At 50.6% G+C, this 22,650-nt stretch overlaps 4 protein-coding genes across 4 annotated transcripts; 2 read left to right on the top strand and 2 right to left on the bottom strand.

Annotated features, from left to right (window-relative positions):
* Positions 1–14,144: 14,144 nt before the first annotated feature.
* UCRPA7_8117 (putative thioredoxin protein) lies at positions 14,145–14,665 on the top strand (the record flags this gene model as incomplete). The annotated part of the gene is made up of 3 exons (XM_007920636.1): positions 14,145–14,167; positions 14,272–14,376; positions 14,446–14,665. 3 exons carry the CDS (start codon positions 14,145–14,147, stop codon positions 14,663–14,665), a joined length of 348 nt encoding a protein of 115 aa, XP_007918827.1.
* A 1,361-nt stretch (positions 14,666–16,026) lies between these two features.
* UCRPA7_8118 (putative glycosyltransferase family 58 protein) lies at positions 16,027–18,970 on the top strand (the record flags this gene model as incomplete). The annotated part of the gene is made up of 7 exons (XM_007920637.1): positions 16,027–16,049; positions 16,105–16,242; positions 16,297–16,394; positions 16,454–16,488; positions 16,546–17,116; positions 17,770–18,014; positions 18,068–18,970. 7 exons carry the CDS (start codon positions 16,027–16,029, stop codon positions 18,968–18,970), a joined length of 2,013 nt encoding a protein of 670 aa, XP_007918828.1.
* A 47-nt stretch (positions 18,971–19,017) lies between these two features.
* On the bottom strand, positions 19,018–19,507 carry UCRPA7_8119 (putative translation initiation factor 1a if-1 protein; the record flags this gene model as incomplete). The annotated part of the gene is made up of 2 exons (XM_007920638.1): positions 19,018–19,114; positions 19,194–19,507. 2 exons carry the CDS (start codon positions 19,505–19,507, stop codon positions 19,018–19,020), a joined length of 411 nt encoding a protein of 136 aa, XP_007918829.1.
* Positions 19,508–20,125: 618 nt separating this feature from the next.
* On the bottom strand, positions 20,126–20,582 carry UCRPA7_8120 (putative amino acid protein; the record flags this gene model as incomplete). Its single annotated transcript, XM_007920639.1, has 2 exons — positions 20,126–20,169; positions 20,249–20,582. 2 exons carry the CDS (start codon positions 20,580–20,582, stop codon positions 20,126–20,128), a joined length of 378 nt encoding a protein of 125 aa, XP_007918830.1.
* Positions 20,583–22,650: the final 2,068 nt, after the last annotated feature.

The raw sequence follows: 22,650 nt of genomic DNA on the forward strand, positions 1-22,650 counted from the left end.
CACACGGGATGTGCGAGCAATGAGAGCTTCCTAAGTCAATGGGTGTAGGGGACGATTGGCTGAGGTCTTTGCACTGGAGGCATGGGCAAATCTCCGCTGGTGATCTCCGTTGGGCACGCGGTGCGCGCGGGGCAAATCCACGATGGAATGCCCTCACCCAACGTCGTGGCCTTGCTGACTGTCAACTCTAGACTCATCTAAGCTGTTTCACTTTATTAGCCTCTAGGAAATGGAGTTTACACATCACATGTTCAGACACGAATCATGTCAAGATAACCTGGAAGTGTGAGATGACGAATCTAATCAAAGAGCCTGCCCAATCCAGGCCAGATGCTCTTCGTCTGATTGTCAATTGAGGACGTTGTGGCTTGAACATGTTACCGTACTGTCAGGGGGCCGTGATCTCACGATTTGGCCGTGGCGACCTTGGCACTCTTGCGAACAGTACCAAAGGGGCTGAACTGTGGCTGCCAGTGGTTTGAGAATTGATTGGACATAGCATCAACACTGTTCTGTGATGGTCTGCTTTTCTTTTCCAAGCTCTCCAGCCGTTGAAGTCTATCTCGAATCTGATGCCGAGCACAGTTGGGGTCCTGTGATAGGTTGTGCTGCTGTATGGCCCCGAAATGATTCAAGCACAGCATTCCTCATTCCGCGACTGCTTCACTCACGGACCCAGGGATCATTCCTGTAACGCTAAAATTGTGGAAGGGTCAGTTCTGCACGCCAGTCATACGAACAGACAATCTACGTGTCAGCTGTGACAGGTACGAGATGCCGCTGCACAGTTTGCTGTTATCCGAGCTTGCAGGGTGCCAGACGCAGTAGCATCTGCAGGATCGTGCAAACGAGTGGATGGGAGCATTCCGGGCTCCCTTCTGTGTATCCGTTACGCTTTCCCTCGCAGCGCAGCACGTTTTCATGCGGCCCTTGAAGGAGGCTATTGAGAAGGGAGCAGGAGAGCGGGACTTTCCCGCAAGCCACAGCTCACAATGCATCGGCGACACTTGCTCAAACAAGACCAGGGAGCCTTTCAGCGACGGATTCATGAGGACGGGTCCTTATGACGATTCTGAGGGTACCCTTGCTACCTGTGCAGGAGATGCGACCCTAACCTCGTTCAAACCAGGGCTCTCTTTTCGAGAGAACAGCCACCCCGACGAGGATGACGCCGATGGTTAAAGATAGCCCCTGTCTGCACAGGCTCTTCGGTGCTGCACCAATCCCAGCCAACATAGCCTTATAGTGCCTAATCGGGTAGTATGACATAATTGGTTCCATTTGTCCAGGGTTCCGCACGCACTTCCAACTAAGATCCGTGGTAGCTGCTTCCCCTAAAGAGCACTACTTTTGTCGATCAGGTCAACTGTCGATAGTTCCTGTCATCAGGGCAGGCGTCGCGGTTGTGGACCATTTGCTCCGTGTTTGTGAATGAATGGTTGGTTCGTGATGGCATAGTAATGAGTGTCGATAATGTTAAGTCTGTCACTCTAGATGCTCATTCAAAAGCCGATGACAAGGTGTTCCAGGAGATGAGGAGTGCAAATCGCCTTGGTACAGCTAGGCGGTGATGTTTGTGATGCCAAGCTGTATACTCTGCCAGGGCAGCGGGCAGAGCTTCTCCACACCTTTAAAACCGATGGGGTTACTGGCGACCACCCAACGGTCGAGTAGGTCTGATAGCAGCGCCAGTGGTGGTAAACTTCCGGACAGTCCCGCGGGGCCAGAATAGCTTCTGGACTTCCCCTCGGGCTGCAAGAGGATCTACAACGGCTGGGAAATGAGAATATGTTCGAGTCCAGGACCAGAGAGACAACCTCGGAGTTTCGCCGTGAGTCAAGAAGACAAGCTTAATGCAATGCAGAGAGGCAATTGCACCCGTCAAGTACACAAGTGGGACGAGAGTTGCTGTCGTGGGCAAGGGATACATTTGATATGGGAAGACTTGGCAGTATGCTTCCCAAGATTAGGTAGGTCAGGCGAGACACCGTCGATAGCTTCCCTACTGCATACCTAAAAGTAGGAACGTGCTGCGTACAAGCAGTCGAGAAAAGGAATAAGTATTACGGCGCCACGTTATGCAAGACCGGCGACTGTCGGTCTAACTGAGCCTGCCTTATTATGCCTATGGAAGCTGGAAGGTACGTACGGGCGACATGCATGAGCCACTGATAAAGGCAAGGACGATCCTCAGCACCGACCACAGGAGTAACATGCCGACCATGCTTTCTCTGTCAGTGGCCTTGTAGATAGGGTTGTGTCTTCCTTGTCTGACCGACTGTGTTATACGCGAGTCGTGAGGGAAGAGGACTGCCAGAATAATGCGGCGCCGAGTCGGGAAAACACTTGCAGAACAGAAAACACGAGCTTCCCCTCGTACCTGCCGCCTTGGGTAGGCACAGTACCTGGCTTCTTCCCCTACTGTACCTGCGCTCCTGCGTACTTCGTAATAATGTCTGAAGTGCGCTTGCATGCTGCTCAGACTACAACCTCACTTTATCTCCCTTGGTATGCTTTCCATTTCACTCTCCTTCCTCTTGTCTCTCTAGCAAGCATATCAATTTGTTTCATATGATGTCGGGCCCCCATTGCTCAGCTCTCATGCTGCAGCACCATGTCAGGAACAAACACACACACGCACAGGTCGAAGATACACTCGATGCCCTTCGGGTCAGCATTAATGCATCGATCGCCTTGCATCGTTGCTGCCAAACGCTCTCTCGAGCCGCGACCGACCGCCCTACTGTGCAGAAACCCATAAATTCAAACCTCTAGGTACCTATCCTTGGACCAAGTGGCCAGGCCAGTGAAGAGACTAAACCACGCCACAAAACTTCGTACTGAGTCTCGAGTGAGTCTTGTCCCTCATGCTCTACGTCGTTAGCCGGGGTGAGTCCCGGTAAGAGGGAATAAAGCAGCTCTCAGTGACGGGGAGTGACTGAGCGAGCAGATCCACACCTCCTTTGGCAAGCTTGGATCTAACGACCCTCTCCATCTCATGGCAAGGCCGTCTCCATCTTCCACGCAAAACCTCGATCTACTACTACACAGTACGTAGAGATAGACCGGTCCAAGGCGGCCCCGTACCCAGCAGCATGTTCTGCTGGCGGGTACCTTACTGCTGCTGTCTTGTCTCGCTTTTGCCTTCGATCGACTCTGTCCTCGCCCTACCCTCTTCAGGCCAGCCAGCCGGCCGACCAACTCTACGCTAAGTACCCCAAGTGTGGCTTGGGTTGGAGGCGTTGACGTATGACCAGGCTCACGGGCGAGTCTGGTCCATTGGTGCCCTCACCCTCGACAGCTTCTCCCCTGCTGGTTGTCTGGAGTCATCTATCTATACGTACATACTTGGAATTACGTGCGGAGCTGCATTTGCATTGCTTTGGTTCAAGCCTCAGTGGCCCGATCAGTTCTCCAAATCAAATCAAATCAAATCAAATCAAATACGTAGCCCTTCACCTTCCCATAGACGTTGACTGAACCCAACCCAGCCAGCCCTTGGACTCCCAAGACCAAGACGATTGACTCGTCCGTCCCAGCCCTTTCCACACATCCCTCCCCCGCCTCTGCTGTGTCTGTCTGGGCGTTCTGTCTGTGTGTCTGTCTGTCTGTCGTCGGTCAAGGCCCGCCCTCAGTCGGGTCTGCCTGTCACCCAATCCGCCTGCCCTTGCTGACGCGCAGCGACCAAACTCCTCCTTGGGCGATCATTTAAACCCCAAAGCCCCCTGCACTCTGTCTCGCCACAGCACACCCCTCGCCAACCTGGCGACCTTGTGGCTACTCCAGCCGAAGAGTGCAGGCTGATTGACGTTGACGTTACCTTACGACATTCTTCTCGTCTCCTGTTCTGCACAATTCAGTCAGTCACAGTACCCACCGCCCTGACGACCGACCTGACTGGGCAAATCTTGTGTCTAGACCTGGCGTGACTGGGCAGACTTTTGCTGGACTATTGAAATCCCTACCTACCAACGGCTCGCTACGTATGTACGGCGCGGACAGACACATACTACGTACACACACACACACACGAGGCACGAGAGGCACGGCTCCATTCCATTCCCTCGTCTCGCCCTCTGCCCGCCCACCCACTTCGCCGCTTCTTCAAATTCCCACCACATCCCAGGACCCGCTGCCCATACCCGAAATACCTCACTAGATGCCCCATCGCCACCCGCGTCCCTGTGGTACATTACGAGCTTGAAAGTACCTACATCTACCGCTTTCCCACCTTCTCTCCCCTCTTACCTTGATTGCAAGCCGGTTTTTGGTCTCCGTTCAACAGCCTCTGGAGGATTGCGGCCGACCATCGTCGTTAAAGAAGAAGCCTTTAGACGTTATCGCATTGACATCGGCAAGCCCGAATTGACTAACCTCGTTCTCCGACAAATGCTGAGTACCTTGCAGCACCCGCAGCATCAGCTTCCACCATGGGCCTAACTCGACCTCTTTCGCTTCCACTTCCCACATTATCAAACAAAGTCAGCAGAAGCGACCTACAGCAGCCCTCGAATTGATTTTCGCGCGAGTCAATTAAACTCGGCATCGCGCGGCCCGTTGCGCGACCGGTTCGCATCGCGCCGGCGAGCGCACTTTTAGCGCAAAACCATCGCCGGAATGGCTATATGGCTGTTCCGGCGAAAGAGCCGGAGGAAACGCTCGCGCAGTGGCACACTTTCTGATGGCGAAGGCTCTTCAGGACCCGGCCAGCAGCACAATCGGCGACCAAGTCGAGTCAAGACGGAACCGGAGCCTGCCGCACCGCTGTCACAGCCACAGCTTAACAAGCAACGCAACGAGCCAAACAAGCTGCATCGACGAGCCCGCACGTACAGTTTCGAGACAGGACGACAAGATGACATCAATGTTGGACCTAAAAGAAGCACCCGCAAGAGGGGCTCTGTCCCATATCGTGCGTCGGGGTCTCAATTGGCCACAATGCGCATAGAAGAGGGGGCTGACGGCAGCGACTCTGCACTCGGAGAAGATGTCTTCGAACGAGTTCCAACACTACACAACAAGAGGGATGGCGGGCATCTCATGCCACGCAAGAAATCGAGCAAGCGACGGAAGGCTGAACATGATCGCGAGGCGGAGATCAAAGCAATGAGTAACTTCATGCCGGTACGGCCTGCTACAGAGCAGTGGCAAGCAGGGCGACCGATGAAGAAGGATACGAGGCGTGTGAAAACCGGTCTCGGACTTGGTTTAGGACGCAAGCATTCGTGGGAGAAAGATAACCCCTCGTCTGACGTCTCCTTGCCTATACCGGAGAGTATTCATTCTAGCCTTTCGTCCGATTCTGAACAGATATCATACAAGCTTTCGGCTTTCGACTCACTGGCACCTCGTCCAACATTGCGGTACGCGGTTTATCCAAGATGGGTGCCACCAAGTACAGGATCTGATCCGGAACGCATGCCATCGCAGCGAAGGAAGTTGTCGGAGAGGGGGCCCATTCCTGAAGCGACACTAAAGGCACATAAGCGGATCGATGATTTAGCTGATGATCTCAGTGCCAGTGATCTCAGAGAACTTATGGAACGAGATCAGAGGAGAAGAGATAGGAAGCGTCAAAGAGAGCAAGATAAAATAGAAAGGCGACTGGCCAGAAGAGCAGAAAAACAACGAGCTGCAGAAAAGGAAGGTCGAGAGTCACCTCCCAATATGGAACGAGGAGTTCTCGGCCGGGAGGCAGTTGGCCTAGGCATCGATACCTCGACATCTGCCGTGGTCACGTCATCAAAACGGCGGCCGTCTGATGTTTCTCCCAAGCAGCTCGGGAAGCGGCCTGACGGAGTTGGTGATCAGGAGGCCCAGGAGGAGGACAATCGTGATCCAGTGCGTGAGTTCCATCGCACAGACAGCGTACCGATCGACGTTCAGGCCCCAGACCCAGAACAAGAGGATCCCGTGCCCCCGATGCCACAGAGTCCCAAGTTCAAAGGAGGTTTCTTGAGATCCAAGAAGTCAAGGTCAAAATCGCCACCTCTGTCTGAGCGCGAGAAGAGAGACACTTCGGATTCGTTGCGTAAAGGTTCCGAGAGCAGTTCAGCCAAGGGTGGCATGTCTTGGGCGTCAATCTTCCGTTGGGGCAACCGAAAACGTAGCTCTGGCCCTTCGTCCTTCTCCAATACATCCAGAGACTCCATGGCAATGAATAACCCACCGCCCGCGCCGACTGTCAACTATGTGCCCATGCGAAAGATGAGCAGCGGAGTGCCCAAGCGGACAATGTCACGCTTCCGGGAAGACTTGCCCGAACTCCCCATTTCACCTCCTGACTCCCGAATCCAGTCACCTGAGACTGATCCTATTCATCCTGCCATTATGGAGCAGGACTCACCATCTCCAGATGCCACAGCAGAGCATGTTCAAGTTCAAGGGGAACGATACGACACCCCCACATCAGGCCACCGGTCTATCGAGGGGGAAATTATGCGTGAAACCCCAACATCATGGACTCGCCATGATGACATGGTTGATCCTTCCCCGGAGCCACAGTCAATGTCTCTAGCGTCAATCGACTCTGAAGCCTCCTGGCTGTCTGGTCGCTTGACAGCGCGCCGACGATCATCAAATGCTCCCGTGTCTCAACCACAGTCACGTCAGCAACATCATCGAGAAAACAGTGGCTCAAACGATTCAGATGATACTCATCATGATCCTGACCTTCCACGTCAAGAAGAGCAATCTCCCGAGGATGAGAGTACTTTCATTGCAGATGACGAGTACCTGTCACGCTTTGCCAACCACCGAAGCTCTGGATCTCAGTGGACACACAGAAAGTCGACTGGTGAGGCGAGACCATCTAGTGATGAAGATGAGGAGGCCCACTGGGGCTCTGTTGGTGGCCGGCAACCGACTATGGTACAGACTCACGTGGCAGAAAGGATGAAAAGCCGCGAGGGAATTCTAAACAGCTATGGCGAGGAAGAGGAGAGCGACGAAGCAGATGTTTTGGATGATGAGAAAGACATCGTGGAAATCGACGAGGAGAAGGTCGCCGGATTACAACGTGCGACGAGCGTTAACCTCGGTAAAGGACATGCCAGGCACATTAGTGCCGGCAGTGCGAAACTACTTGACCTCACACCGAGGACTTCTGTCGATGCGAAGCGAAGGAGCTTTGAGCCTCGACCTGCAACTTAGTTCGATGGCAAGCCCTGGATACGAGACGATACCGAATGCTGAAGCTTGACCAAGACTGATTCAACGAAAAAGACAAATCTTATGCAGTCTTCACCTCCGTGAAGGCTACCCTCACACACTCGCTATAAATTTCCTTAACATCAATTACCGACCATCATTCACTCATTCAAGTCATCTTTTTCATTTCACTTACATCAAAGAAAACGACCAAAAAAGTTCAAAATTTCAAAAAGCAACAAACACTGTCTTGAATCAGTCAACGCCGGTTTCAGTAGCCCAGGGTCGTCGATCCAGTCTATACCAGTTCTCACCTTCCTGAGTGCCTTCACTCTGCGATCGATGCGCTCTGTACGATGTTACGATATCTCTCTTCTTGCTAGCAGGTGGAAACAGCGAGTTGGATTGCGTTGCTTTATCTTTCAAATTACATATACCGTGATACCCTTGGCGCATTGGTTTTGACCGCTACTCGCACAGGAGCGACGTATGCAGGGCAGAGCCCAGGGCGTTGAGATGTTATAGCGATAGGCTTATCACCATCATCCGAACATTTCGCCTTCCAATTCATACAGCCTACGCTCAACCTACACATAGCACCGTTCTAATGCGCATCATTACGAGATCTTTCGTTTTGGAGAGCAGGGATCTCAACACTATTACACTCACTCTTGCAGACTGTGAGGGGCGTGGAGGAGATACCAAAGTTTCTATAGATGCTGTTTGGGTAGGCAAGATTTTTGTTTGAACGGGGAGAACACAAGCATGCGACTGGATAGGTCTTGGATGGGGACGAGGAGAAGAGAGGAGAGCATCACAGTGTGCGACTGTTCAATAGCATGTATGTTATGCGTTGTATGGTACATGTACGAGATGTGTAGACCTAGTAAGCCAGTCCGATGCAAAAGAATCATCGAAGTGTTTCCTACTTCTTCAATTCATGTGCCTTGCTCCCTGCCGAGCTCAATAAGATCTTTCAAGGCAAGGAGAGTGACCAGTGATCCCTGACATAAAGTATTAAACCCGAAAGCTGTGTGTTGTATCTCTACTTCGGAAGGTGCTCCAGATTTCCTCTAGATCGCGGCGTTGCATAATGAGACGGGAGAAGCCGAGATTGACGTTTTCTCTTTCATCACGGTCCTTCGCATGGAAGCTGTGCCAGGCGAGCAAGAAGTTGGTCTGGAGCGGCCAGATGCAAGGGATGATGATGTTGAGCCGTCAGCGGTCCCTGCGCTGCGGGAGCCATTTTAGCGGCCGCCGCCACTTCATTGTCATTGTTGGTCGATCGTCCCCGTAAAGTTACTGTACGTGTACTGTACCACTTCCAAGGAGCACACGGTACAAATGGCAATAGTCTGATTGACGAAAGAGAGTGCTCCTTGAGATGAACCGAGGATCAACGGGCGAGGCTCTAGGCGCGCTGTCCTAGGCAGACGCAGAGGTGGTCCAGTTTCTGCCAGGATGGCCAATTGGAGGCCTTGTATAGGCGCCGGATCGCCTGCAAAAGATTTCGAATACTGCCTGGCATCCCCTCTCGGCCACCCTGAGCCGCTGCGATCCGTAGCTGAACTCGTCAAACAATGCCTTGTGCATTGCGTGGGGCAAACTCCAAGGCAGATATCGTGTCTCCATGATTCCTGGGCAGTCACACAACGACCGTCGCTTCGCTATTCTGTTGAGAGACTTTGTTTAACTTTGAAGAATCCGAGCATTGTTCACTTGTATTTAGGACTATCTGTTAAGTCTGTACGAGGCATTGAAGAATGGCGCAAGATACGGGTGTGGCCGACCATTCTAAACGGCCGATACGGTTACTGTCTCTTGGTAAGTGGCGGCCTTGGTTGCTGTTCTCGACGCGCATGGTGCTCTTCACGGTTCTGATTTGCTGCTAACACTTTTCTATAGATGGTGGAGGAATAAGAGGCCTTTCCTCTATTCTTATATTGAAAGAGATCATGAAACAAATGAACCAAGGTGTCGAGCCGGGTAAACAACTTCAACCATGGCAAGTTTTCGACCTCATAGGCGGGACCAGCACAGGAGGGTGAGCATGTTTCTGATATAGTGTGAAATACGCTGATATATTGTCTTTCTATGAAGAATTATAGCGGTTATGCTTGGGATTCTTCGGATGAACCTCGACGATTGCCATAAAGCATATATAGACCTATCCAAGAAGATCTTCCGTCCTAAAAGAGGTAAATACAATAAGCTGATGAGAATTCTGGATGCCATCAATATTAAGGAGCGGTTCGAGTCCAAGGTTTTTGAAGAGACAATAAGGGAGATAATCAAGAAACATACTGGTGATGAGCAACACCCCCTGAAGAAAAAGGGCGAAAAGTCCCCCCAATGTAAAATGTAAGTCAGAACTCTGTAGAAAGGCACGACTCGTCCAGAATTGACCATAACAAGCTTCGTTACTACGGTCCTGGAGCAAAACTCTAAACCGATGCTTTTACGCTCGTACGATATCGAAGATCATTCAGATTTGCTCTCTGATGGGTTTTCACTTTGGGGAGCGTGCCGCGCAACATCCGCGGCCACGAGCTATTTCGAGCCTTTTGCTCATGGCAACCTTAGGTTCGTCGACGGAGCATTTGCATACAACAACCCCGTTTTCCAAGTCATGATTGAAGCGAAGGCAATGTGGAGAGATCGTCAGATGATGCTGGTTAGTATAGGCACTGGCAAGGCTGCCGGCAAGTCTCTGGATGGCAATGCGTTCTCGTTGGCGAGGACGCTACCGAAGCTAGTCACGCAAACAGAGAACACAGCGGAAGCATTCTACCACTCTCACCAAGATATGGTAGACCGCGGGCAGTATTTCCGCTTTACTGTTGACGGACTTGGAGTGGTAGAGCTAGGTGACTATCAGATGGTCAATATCATTGAGTCCGAGACACTGAACTATCTGCGTCAAGGGCCAATTGGTAGAGAACTAAGTAATTGTATTAGAGGATTGCTTGACACGAATACTATAGGTAATAACTCCTCACTGCTGGGTACAATTTCATGCAGGGGATCACATTCTTGTCCTTCTCTACAAACCACCACTAACGTTTCACATAGTCTCTGCAGCTATTGTTTCACCAGTCCAGAGGTCGTTGAGTATCACAGCTCAAGAGACTGGTACGCTACCTTTATATCAAACTCAAATATAGGGTTACTAACTGAGAAGATCAGATTGTCTGAAAGCATTACACCGAGCAGCCGGGGATTATGAAAGCCAGCGTATTGGAATTGACAAAGCAACTCCTGGGACTTGTCAGTGGATTGTGGACCATGAAAATTTTCAGAAATGGGTGTCTGATGACTTCCCTAGTCTGCTCTGGATCACTGCAAATCCGGGTTGTGGGAAAACTGTGCTGTCAAGCTGGTTAGTCGATCATCTGGCTGCAAAAGGACACCCTGTTATATCGTTTTTCTTCAAAGCCGGCCAGTCAGACCGCGAAACTTCACACCAAGCAATATGTGGACTTCTGCACCAGATCTGTATCAACGACAGAGAAGCAGCCCAACTCGTGGTCAGTGGATTTTCTGTTCGGGATGAGTCTTCTTTTACGAAAGCTGTCGAGAAGCGGTGGGACGATCTATGCGCAATTTCTAGGAGTAGTCGAAGGATTTGTATCATTGACGCCCTTGATGAATGCTCGGACTTATCGCGAAATCAGCTTATAGACTGTTTTCTAAAGAAGTTCTCGCGATCTGGGCTATCGAAGGACGATCAAATCAAGGTCCTTGTCACAAGCCGTCCTTTGCCGGACATCGAGGAACGATTCTCTTCTCTTCGTACCATACGACTCCGGGGAGAAGATGAATCTGCTAAAACAATAGAGGACATTGAACGAGTGATCCATGATAAGGTGGAGAACTTACGCCAGTCCTCGATATTATCCTCGGACGCTTGCACTCTAGTAGAGTCGACGCTCCTGGAGCACGCAGATTCTACCTTTCTATGGGTGTCCCTGGTATTGGAGAGTATTTCTCGCTTGCACTCGCGAAAATTAAGTGCCATCAAAGCTGCCCTTGAGATACTTCCAAGTGACCTAGACAAGCTATACGAGAAGGCCCTCGAAGGCCTAGATCACCCCGAGCAATCATGGAAACTTCTACAGATACTGCTTGCGGCACCAACACCACTTTCTCTTCGCGGTATTGACATTGCCCTCAACATAAATTCAAGTGTGAAGAGCATAAGCGATCTTAAAAACGAGCTGGAACCCAATGCTGAGTATACCATCAAAAAGTTGGGACGTTTTTTTGTTCGTATAGCCAAGGGATCTGTATTCCTTGTTCACGAAACTGCAAGAGAATTTTTACTGAAAACGACATGCACAATCTTAAACCATTGTGAAATTTCCCTTCGTCAGGCTCAGAGTGACACGATCCTAGCGAAGGCCTGCTTGTGGTTCCTCTTACTTCGAGATTGGAAACAAGAGAAGCCCCCTGAGCCTAGCAAAATGAGAGCCCTAGAGATTAGACTCCTTCGGCCATATGACCATGGGATACGGAGCTTCTACTTGTATGCCGTTCGGCAATGGCCTCGTCTTGCACAAAGAGCTCGTCATTGCCCCGGAGATCAGCAAATACTAGGCAGCTTAGCCGCAAGGCTTTGTGATGTGGACTCACCGCAGTTTATCTTTTGGTGGGCCTTCTACGCGGATTACAGTTTCTTCTGGCAGCCGTCGCGCTTCGACCGGTTTGGGGCGTGTATGGGAAAATACTTCACCCACTACGCTGCCAAACGAGGCGATTTGGCCGTTCTAGAAGGGTTGCTTGCAGAATCTTTTGGTGTTTCTGAGAAGAATGCCAACGGTTTAGATGTCTTAACGCTCTCGGTTATATATGGTAGAACCGAGATTGTGGAGAGACTGCTGGCGACATACGACAAGGAACTCATGGATATCGGCACTGCATTGCAGTGTGCGATCGCATACAATCACATTGATCTGATCGAAACTCTTATCCGGACCGGCGTTGATATAAACGCTCGACATCTCAATCTGGTAAGAGATGAGGGCGTACCGGCAAAAGAATTTCCTTTGACAGCAGCACTACCCAAGAAGCTTCATATGGAGGTCCTCTTCCGGTATGGTGCGCGGGTACAGGGAGAAGCTATTGCGAAAGCATCGAGGCGTGGATCTCTTGATGTGCTGCCAATGCTGATTAAACGAGCGAAGCAAAATGATATGGAAGGGCTGGACCGAGGCACATTGGTATCAGCTCTCATGTTGGCAACTGAACAAGGTCACTTGCCTGCGAGAAACTACTTGCTTCAAACATGGCCAGACCTACGGGACAATGCAAACTTGGATGCCGGGTTACAAGCTGCGGCAGAAATGTCTGATCTTGACGCCATTCGTACCTACGAGAAGTTGGGAGCCACGGACAGCACAGGTCGTGGTCTGCAATGGGCAGCGGTGTATGGAAACATCGAGACAGCGGACTTACTGATCGACATATCCTCATATTCCCAAACCCAGCTGGACAGCGCGCTCCAGGGCTTTCTCGACGTGATGGTTCAGACTTGTCTCGAGGTGCGCATCCTGGTTATGACTGAGGAGTTAGACTTGAGCAATCGTCGATTATACACTTTGTTCAATAGTCATCCTCAAACCGACCAAGGGAATAGCACAACCCAGATCCTGGCTAGGTTACTTAAAGAAGGGGCGACACTTCGAGTACCCTTGTTCGACAGGGCAGTGACCTGTTTGATTCCAATGGGAGGCCAACTGGTGTCATTCATGCTGCAGCATAGCCTCGAGTTCTGTCCGCTCGAATCGTGTCATCGAGTCGGGCATCTGGTTCAGGCGTGCCTCTGGGGTCAATCACGACTTGTTCGGCAGATCCTGGCTCAGGGGCCGCTCAATTTGAACCAGAAGGACCATCTCAACATGAGCCCGTTACTGGCTGCAGTCTTTTCTGGAAACGAAGATGTCGTGAGGCTTTTGCTTCAACACGGGGCAGACGTCAATGAGGAGTGTAAGTATGTACGCGACGAACTTGACAATCGAATTAGCTTGCTATATCAAGTCTCTAAACGATCAAGCTATGTGCGTCTAGAAGGGCAATGCTGCGCAAACCGACTTCTATGTCAAGATCTTAAGGGAGATTACCGAAATTCGAAGGAACGACAGTGGGACTCGATATGGTCTAAGATGGAAATGGGGCATACAGAGTCACCCATTTCACTGGCCTCCAAATTGGGTTATAATGAGATCTTGGAGATGCTCAAGTCGCCTTCCGACGACCTCGGCGGAGACGGGCAAAGCGCAACCATTGTCGAGATAAAACGCACACCAGTAGATGGGAACTGAGTGGAATTCTCGAAAGATGTAGATCAAACTCGACAAGCAAACAAAACAATCATCTGCGAAGAATTCCAAATCCCAAGCCTCAGCAGATTAATAAACAGTAATCATGTTTTAGTTCAGCCACCTCTTTGGCTGTGGCATATTTGGCGTTAGCTTTACATTGATACGAAAGAAGCCTTAAATTTGAGCAATTCGAAAGAACACAGCCTTCTGATATATCATACTTGCTAGTGCCTTCCAACATGTGATTCATAATACATATTTCGCCTGAATAGTAAAGTGTCAAACGGTCGGGTATGTGTATGTACCTGCAGGACTGCGGTGGGCGGGCAGGGTAGGTTTTAGCCGCAGTGGTCGGGATCGCGTCATCGGGGACCCTCCAGGGCTTGACAAATCACGCACGCTTACATCACGGTTTTCTGCCGGCTCCTCTGTGTGCCCGCCCCAATGCTAAGTTGCCGTACCGCCGCCGCCGACGCTACATGCAAGTCGAAGAATCATCCAGTCCTATAAGACTCCCAACTCGCCTCGTCCCCATCTCCACGCTCCCTGTTAGCGACTTTTCTTATCTCCATGTCCAAACGACTGCTACAATTCACACGCGCATCGCTGAACACCAGAGCTATATCACCGCTGAACCATACCTTCGCGAGAAACTTTCATTCGAGCCTGCCCAAAATGACTGTTCACAACATTCAATCGTGAGTCTCCTCCCACTCTTCATCGCGAGCCCCGCGACAACGTGTCAATCGTCTCCAGGGACTTCATCCTCAGCACACAGAAACTAACAATATCTTCAAAACAGGGTCGAGGGCTTCAAGGAGAGCTTGGCCAAGAACGATGTCGTCTTTGTCGACTGGTTCGCAACCTGGTGCGGACCTTGCAAGGCTATTGCCCCCAAGATTTCCCAGTACGTTTCCTCCCTTAGCTCGGCGCAGCGATGATGGCATGTGCTAACAAGCCTTTACGCGCAACGTAGATGGGCCCTTGAAAACCCCTCGATCCACTTCGCTAAGGTTGACGTCGATGACCTGCCCGAGTTGAGCCAGGAGTACGGTATTCGCGCCATGCCCACCTTCATGATCTTCAAAAATGGCGACAAGGTCGACGAGTTTGTCGGCGCGAACCCCGGCCCTCTCCTCCAGCTGATTTCCAAGCACAAGCCTGAGGAGAAGGCTGAGGAGGCTGCTGCGGAGTAAACGACAAACACACCGAATGATGGGGAATGGTGCGCTGGGGCGAAGATTGGAACATAAAAACCTCTCATCCCAATGTGGGATGACTTTGCGTGCAATGACGGACTTCTAGGCTTCGACCGCCTATATTGAGTCTGATACCGAAAATCGGCCCATACCATCCGACGAAACGAGAATTGCTGTCAAGGGTTGCGAATACTTACCTAGCTTTAAGTAGGATAATTGATTCGTTTTATGGTGATATTCCTTCATCTCCTCACCCTGCACATGTAGCATGGAATGTGTTACCGCTGTGTTGACCAACCACCTTGTATCAGAGGCATACAACACGACTCACATTGACATCTCTCATTTTGATAACATTGCATCCTGTGAGGAGTGGCTTCCTCAGCCGAAACCCGAGTTGCCTGGCTGGAAGCGGTAGATTTCTGCAACATGTATGGGTTTGAACTATTTCATTGCGCAAGCGTTACGCTGCGGCTGGTCGCCGGCCCGGACACCTGATATAGGGCCATGGCATATCTCAGTCGGACTGACTTTGACACTGTTTAGTATGTGAAGAGCGGTCTAGCAAGGGAAGGACAGTGAAATGCCAACACTGCCGTCATATGTGAATATCTTCAAATTCATAGCATGGTTGGCATGCGAATGGTACGCGGCTACAGTTTGAGCCCACCATTTGTTTGGCTAGCAAGACTTGATGCTAAATTTAGAGCCATATGCGAAGTTAAGAAGATTTGCATTCACCCTGAGCATTGTCTTTTCCTCTCAAGATTCTGGGTGATATGGTATGGCGCAGCGAATATTGGGTCAATATGATGGCTACCTAGGTGCTGGACAGCTCCCTCACGCAGGACGCCGAACCGGAGCTACCCCGCCCCCACCAAGATACATAGAGCTCCTCTGCGCAAAGGAATACGCATGTCCAATGCAGTCAGCTCAGCCCAGCTCTTCACGGCACGCCTGCTCTTCGAGGCAGTCGTATGCGAGTATCTAGATCGGCGTATGCCTTCAAGGTTCAAACCTGCGCCGGGAGTATGAGTCCATAGCCTGAATAAGCGACTTTTGAAGAAATGCAGTATTTCGCGTGCCAAACAAAGCCTTATCTTGAGAAATGCGCTCGTACGAGTCGAGGACGTTTTGTGGTGTCATGCAAGATGCCTCTGCTAATGAGTTAGTTATCGCACGCCGTTACTTGCCGCTCGCTCGGCATAGTTAGAGCAAGTGGATAAGGGCTGCACTCCGTACAGCACTGCTGGGTGGTATAAGTTTAGCTCTGGCCCACCATCACCAATGACTCAACTGCTCTGCCTCATCGCTGAGTGAAGCTATCTTGAAGCTTCTTGTACGATAGATAATTCATCATGGCCAAAATTGTCGTGCTCGGGTAAGTGGGAAGTTGTCCATTGACGACTAATTGGCGAACTGACAAGCCGATCTAGTGCCGGCGTGTCTGGCCTGACTTGCGCCCTTCAACTGGCAAAGCGCAAAGAGAACACCGTGACAGTGGTTGCAAAGCACATGCCGGGTGACTATGACATTGAGTATACTTCGCCATGGGCTGGTGCAAATGTCTTGCCGTAAGAGAATCTCGCAAGACTCAGAGCGCAACGCCGGACTGATAGGTGCGATAGGATGGCAACAAAGGAGAACAGCCGATGGGAACGCCAAACTTGGCCGGAGCTGAAGCGACTAGCTACTGAAGTTCCCGAGGCGGGAATCCACCTTCAAAGTATGCTTGACTTGTCTGAACATCACGAAATGCGATCAATTGACTTACATGGGGTACAGAGGCTGTCGTTCTTCGCCGGAAAAAGGACATGGATGTAAGTCACTGATTTCACCGGTTCACGGAACGGAGTCTGATATGATGTCTGGTTTAGGTCGACAATCCGAGGCAGAACCAATTATCAGACAGCCTGTTTCTTAAAAACCCATGGTATAGCACTATGTTCGATGACTACCGGGTACTCAAGGACGAGGAGCTCCCCGAGGACATGGCTTACGGATGCGAGTTCGGTTCAGTCTGTATCAACACTGCGATTTACCTTCAATGGCTTGTTGGGCAGTGCTTGAAGCATGGCGTCGTTCTTAAAAGAGCAGTTTTAAAACACATCTCCGAGGCTTCCAGCTTGAGCCATGCTGGTGGCAAGGCAGACATAGTCATCAATGCTTGCGGTCTTCTGGCTTGCAGACTTGGCGGTGTGATGGATTCGACTGTCAAGCCTGCTCGTGGGCAGATCATCCTCGTCCGTAACGAATTATCCCCTATGTATGCCATGTCGAGTTCAGACGATGGCCCGGAGGAGATCTTCTACACAATGATGCGTGCGGGAGGAGGCGGCACTATTCTGGGTGGCACATATGCTGTGGGCAATTGGGAGGCCAATCCCGATCCGAACATCGCCAACCGAATCATGAAGCGTGTGCTTGATTACCACCCTCAGATGAAAGGTAAGGGAGTTGAGTCCCTAGATATCATCCGACACGGTGTAGGTTTGAGGCCGTACCGCACAGGTGGAGTTAGAATTGAGAAGGAAAAGATTGATGGAACCTGGATCGTCCATAATTACGGCCATGCTGGCTGGGGATATCAAGGCTCTTATGGCTGTGCTGAAGGTGTCCTGGAGCTGGTAGATGATATACTAGGAAAGAAGAGTGCCACTGCAAAACTATGAAGCAGTGCCGAGGCTGCATGGTTTGCAGTAATAAAGTTTCATGAACAAGTCAACAAATAACCTCGTACTTGCTGATGTGACATGGAGCTGTTGTTGATTGAGGATTGAGTATTCGATGCTTGATTTGGTTCTTGAGCAAACGACCAGGTCCGTGCACTGCTTCTAAGACACGTCGCAAACCCCATCACGCGTTCTACAGAACCTCAATCTCTCCAAACGAGCACCATGGCCGACAAAGGCACGAACATCTTGGGACAAGCTGTCAGGCTCGTTCTAGACATTGCCAATGGACGCCATGTACTTGGCAGGGCCATACCACCGGTTTTGCTGGTGCTTGATGCCATTCTCTGTTCTTTGGTCATCTGGAAAGTGCCCTGTAAGCCGCACACTCTTCCTGTTGCTAATAGCGAGTACTGACTAGATTTGAAGACACAGAAATCGATTGGGTGACATACATGGAGCACATCTCTCTATATGTGTCCGGCGAGCGCGACTACACAAAGTTCGAAGGCGGAACAGGCCCCCTCGTCTACCCGGCTGCCCATGTGTACATCTACAATGGACTCTATCACCTTACCAATGAGGGCAAAGACATCTTCCTGGCCCAGCAGCTGTTTGCCGGTTTATATCTACTCACGTTGGCGGTTGTTATGGCATGCTACTGGAAGGCACAGGTACAGCAGGTCGGTTGAGATTCTGTTATATAGCTAACGATTTCTCGATGTAGGCACCTCCGTATGTCTTCCCCCTGCTAATTCTCTCAAAACGATTGCATAGCATTTTCGTCCTGCGATTATTTAACGATTGCTTTGCCGTTCTGTTCCTCTGGATTTCGATATCCCTCCTTCAGCGCCGTTCATGGACATTGGGCACATTGGTGTATACCTGGGGATTGGGGGTCAAGATGATACTGCTCCTGGTTCTGCCTGCTGTTGGGATTGTGCTATTCCTAGGTCGAGGATTTGTCCCGGCCTTACGACTTGCTTCCCTGATCGGGCAGTCACAGGTTGCAATCGCCATCCCATTCCTCAAGACGAACCCCTGGGGCTACTTGAGCAGGGCGTTCGAGTTCTCACGACAGTTCTTCTACAAGTGGACAGTCAATTGGAGATTTGTGAGCGAAGAGGTGTTCCTGAGCGAGCCATTCTCTATTTCGCTCCTCGTTCTACATGTCTCTGTCCTGATGGGCTTCATCACGACCAGATGGTTGAAGCCAACCGGCAAGTCTCTTAGTGAGATCGTCACCGCCGTCCTAAATCGAAAGATGCCGTTCACAGACCAAGAGGAACGAGTCATCTCTCTGTCCACCGGCCCCCGATACATCCTGACTACAATCCTCACGGCGAATGTCATCGGCATGCTGTTCGCGCGATCTCTCCATTATCAATTCTATGCCTACTTGGCATGGGCGACCCCATTCCTCTTATGGCGGAGCGGTGTCCATCCAGTCTTGCAGTACCTGCTCTGGGGACTCCAAGAATGGGCATGGAATGTCTATCCTAGCACACCCCTGAGCTCAGGCGTTGTGGTTGGAGTTATGGCGGCGACCGTCGGCCTGGTATGGCTGGGTGCGAAGGAAGAGCCCAGCAGATACCTCCAGTCTGCGAAAGCTGACACGACTCGGCGGTGAAGTGGGCAGTGGGAACTCTAGTTGGTAGAAAATTCCGACGAGATCACTCACTCCTCGTCTGAATCCGTTGGAGGTAGCTTGCCAACGTTTGACTCCTCGTCACCCTCATCGTCGTCGTAAGTCTTCTTTGCAAATTCCTTTGGCCTGTGTTTCGGTGTTAGTATCTTACTGAGCCATTGACCTTGTGTAGCCAACCAACAGATGATTTCGAAATTCCACGAACCAGTACTTCTCTTTGCGCCACTCCCTCTCGTCCCGAACGACGTTGATGATCTCCCCGAGCACTCTGCTATTCTTGCGCTCCTCGGACTGCGATGCCTCGACGAGAACGTACCCTCCCCTCTTGATCCATATCGTGTTTCGAAAGCGGTCGGCAAGTTCCACTAGCACTGTCTTCTTGGAAGGAAGTTCGCAGGTGTAGAGGCTATTCCCCTCTGCCTTCACCACTCGGGCGATCGATTGCGTCGGTGTGAGCTCGTCTGGAGGGGTTGTTGACTCCTCCGCCGCGGCGAGGATATTGCGCTTGGGGCGTCCCATATTCTGTGCTGGTAGATCACGGGGAGAATATAAAAAAGTAGGCTATCAATGCCTGTTGATATGTACAGGCCAAATGGCTTAGCCTCTGAGGGTTGTGATCGTCAGAAATATTTTGGACTACCCCAAATTGTGACTTCTCCACCAAGCTGCATGAAAGCAGCCCTGCACCTTTTGGTAGTGGGGTTGACACACCCAATTGACAGCTTAGTCCCACTAGCCAACAGGTAATGCATAGTAGCGTTCGACAAAATCCACAACTTGCTTGACAACACTTCAGTTTAGTTTAGCTAGGTAAGCAATCTGGTGTATATGTTCACATCCACTTGTCAATAAGCTAGAGGTTTGCAGGAAGTCTGCGACTTAAGTAAGCATACAATACTCAATTGACACAGAGCCTAGCAATAAGTTCTATGATGTTATACCGTTTCTTCTTCAACATAGTCCAGCTTAAGCCAGAAATAAAACATTAAGTATTGCAAGTGCTCTATTTATATTTACGGGGCACAAGAGAATACAAAGTCCGTCACCAACGGCACATCTACATAACCCTAGGCGACTAGAAGCAAAAACATCGCGCGAAAAATCGACGCTCATACCATAATTAAGTCGACATTAGACTCAGCGGGCTTTGATTCCATCAGACTCAGGTGGTCCATGATACACTACATGTGAAATTTGTTAGCTGGCTGTATATAAAAGTGATACTCAATCACATCGAGGAAGGAGAGCGGAATAACGCACCTTTGTGAGCATACACAATATAGTAGACCGCACTGAAAAGCATGAATCCTGCGAACACAACAATGGCGTAGTTCATTGTAACCTCATCGACTGGAAGAACGCTTGGCATAGAGAATAGGACGACCTCGAAGGCAATCCAAACGACGGCAATAATGTTGACAATCCAGCCAATCAGGTTGCCCATGCTCCAGGGTGCTTCGTTGACGTCCTTGCGGCGGTAGATCATTGATATAGTAATGGGAATAGCGTAAGACACTGCCAGGGCAATGACACCAACCGAGACGAAGGCCAGGAAAGCCGAGCTCGAGCCAAGGTAAATCAGCCCTAGAAGCATCTGTACCACTGTGGTGAGAACAAGGGCCCAGATGGGAGCTCCATGCGTCTCATCGACTTTAGACCAGATTCGAGATAGCGGAATGGCCTTGTCCCTTGCAAATGCCCAAGTGCACCGTGAGGCTGCCACAGTAATGGAGATGGAGCAGAACAACGTGATCAACAGGATGAGGAATGTCAGAGCAAGGCCGCCGCCCGGAGTTCCCATAACTACGCCGTAGATATAGGGGAGTGCTTGTCCTTGGGGGGCTAGAATAATGTCTGCCAATGGCGGCATGGTGGCACAAATAGGAATGATCTAGCATCAATATCAGCTCCAGTCCTTTGAGTCAATCGCTTGGGATTCTCACGAAAAACAGTCCAGCAATTCCTCCAACAGGCACACACAATGAGATAGCTTTCGGTAGTTTCGTGGTGGGATGATCACACTCTTCAGCCATTGAAGAAATCATGCCAATGGCGGAAAAGCTGATATCATGGTTAGTGATGGCTCACAAGTAATGCACTGTGAAGACCTTACGTATAAGCCGATGGCAAAATACCAATGAAGAAGGAAAAGCCATCCCACCCGGAAAGACTTTTATCATATTGTCCCTGGAAATCTATCATCAGCGTTTAACTCTTGACAACGATCCATCGAATACAGCAGGGGTGATGTGCATACCAGGGTCACGCTAGGCGAGTTTCTCCCGGCCTTTGCTTTGACTGATAGGCATATCAGAGTGACGAAAATGGCGATCAAAGTAAAAACCGCGCAGAATGTATCGACCATTGGGAGAATTTTGTTGCCATATGTGCAAATGACGAAAGTAATAAGGCAGAGTGCGTAGAAAACCAGGAGAAGTTGCCAGTCAGTAAATGTAAAATCCGGATGGTACAACGCAACACAGCCGGCGATGAGAGAGGCAAACCCGAAGTTGACTGAGAGGGTAATAGTCCAGTTTCCAACGAGCCAAGTCCAACCGGTGACGAAGGAGAGGACGGTGCGAAACTTTTTGTTTGCAAGCTGGAAAGACCAATAATATGGACCCGCAGAGGTTGGAAATCGAGAGGCCAATTCGCCAAGGGAGATCGCAACACACTCGTCCACGATAAGCACCATAATCCAGCCAACGAACATAGGCAATTGACCTTAAAAGGACTTGTTAGTCTCAGAATTCCAAACCATGTTATTTCGAATATTCACCTCCGCCATAAATCGCACTGATAAGTGGGCCACCAAAGCCATAGGGGATCTAATTCGTTGTCAGCACATAACCAGCGCAGTATATGCTGCACTTCATTGACTTACAGCAGCTATAGCAAGAGACTGGAATAACAAGGTAAACATAGACCTGTTACGATGAAATTCGGCCTCGTAGCCAAGGACGTGCAAGACCTCCGTATCCTCCCTATCCGAGATTCCTCCATCCTCGCCGCCGCTCGGAGGCGAGGGCCCAGCAACTTCCGTCTTCTCAATTGAGCTCATCTCGGCCGGCACGGAAACGGCACCAAAGGGCGACAAGGATTGCCGATTAGTATATGTGGCGGGCAATCAGCACGAGCCAACAGAGATTCGACAAGACGCGACAAGACACAAGCTCGCGAACGAAGGAGCTTGTTTCTTGCTGGCCAAGCTGCCAAGTTGAAGCTAATATACCTCGACCCAGCTCGAACCTTGATAATGAACTCCTCTCAGCCCGTTTCAGGATCGCCCTCCACGACCAGTGGGGCCGTTCGACGATATCGTCGTGTGGTTATGATACGTCGCGGACAGCATGGAACTAAACCCGATAGGGACATAAAGTCCCGGCCAATCTGCAGTTGGAACTGCACGAAGGTGCATTGTGTCCTATCTCTTCACCCAAAGCAGCGAATGTCTTATCTTTACTCATTCTATCAGCCCTGTACCGAGGCAGATCCCCCCAGCCACCCTGCCCACCTTCCCGTGGGACTTGTCCAGGAAAGGAGAAGATGTCGTCCACCAGGGTTACGCATTGTTGTTACGTCGTTGTTCCTGCATTGCCGCTTGCTATGCCGCTCCTTGCAGGGAACTTATAATGACGAGAGTCGTCCATATCTTAGAACTA

The sequence above is a fragment of the Phaeoacremonium minimum genome (genome assembly GCF_000392275.1).
Source record: "Phaeoacremonium minimum UCRPA7 unplaced genomic scaffold PA7_03_scaffold_580, whole genome shotgun sequence".
NCBI lineage: Eukaryota > Fungi > Ascomycota > Sordariomycetes > Togniniales > Togniniaceae > Phaeoacremonium > Phaeoacremonium minimum.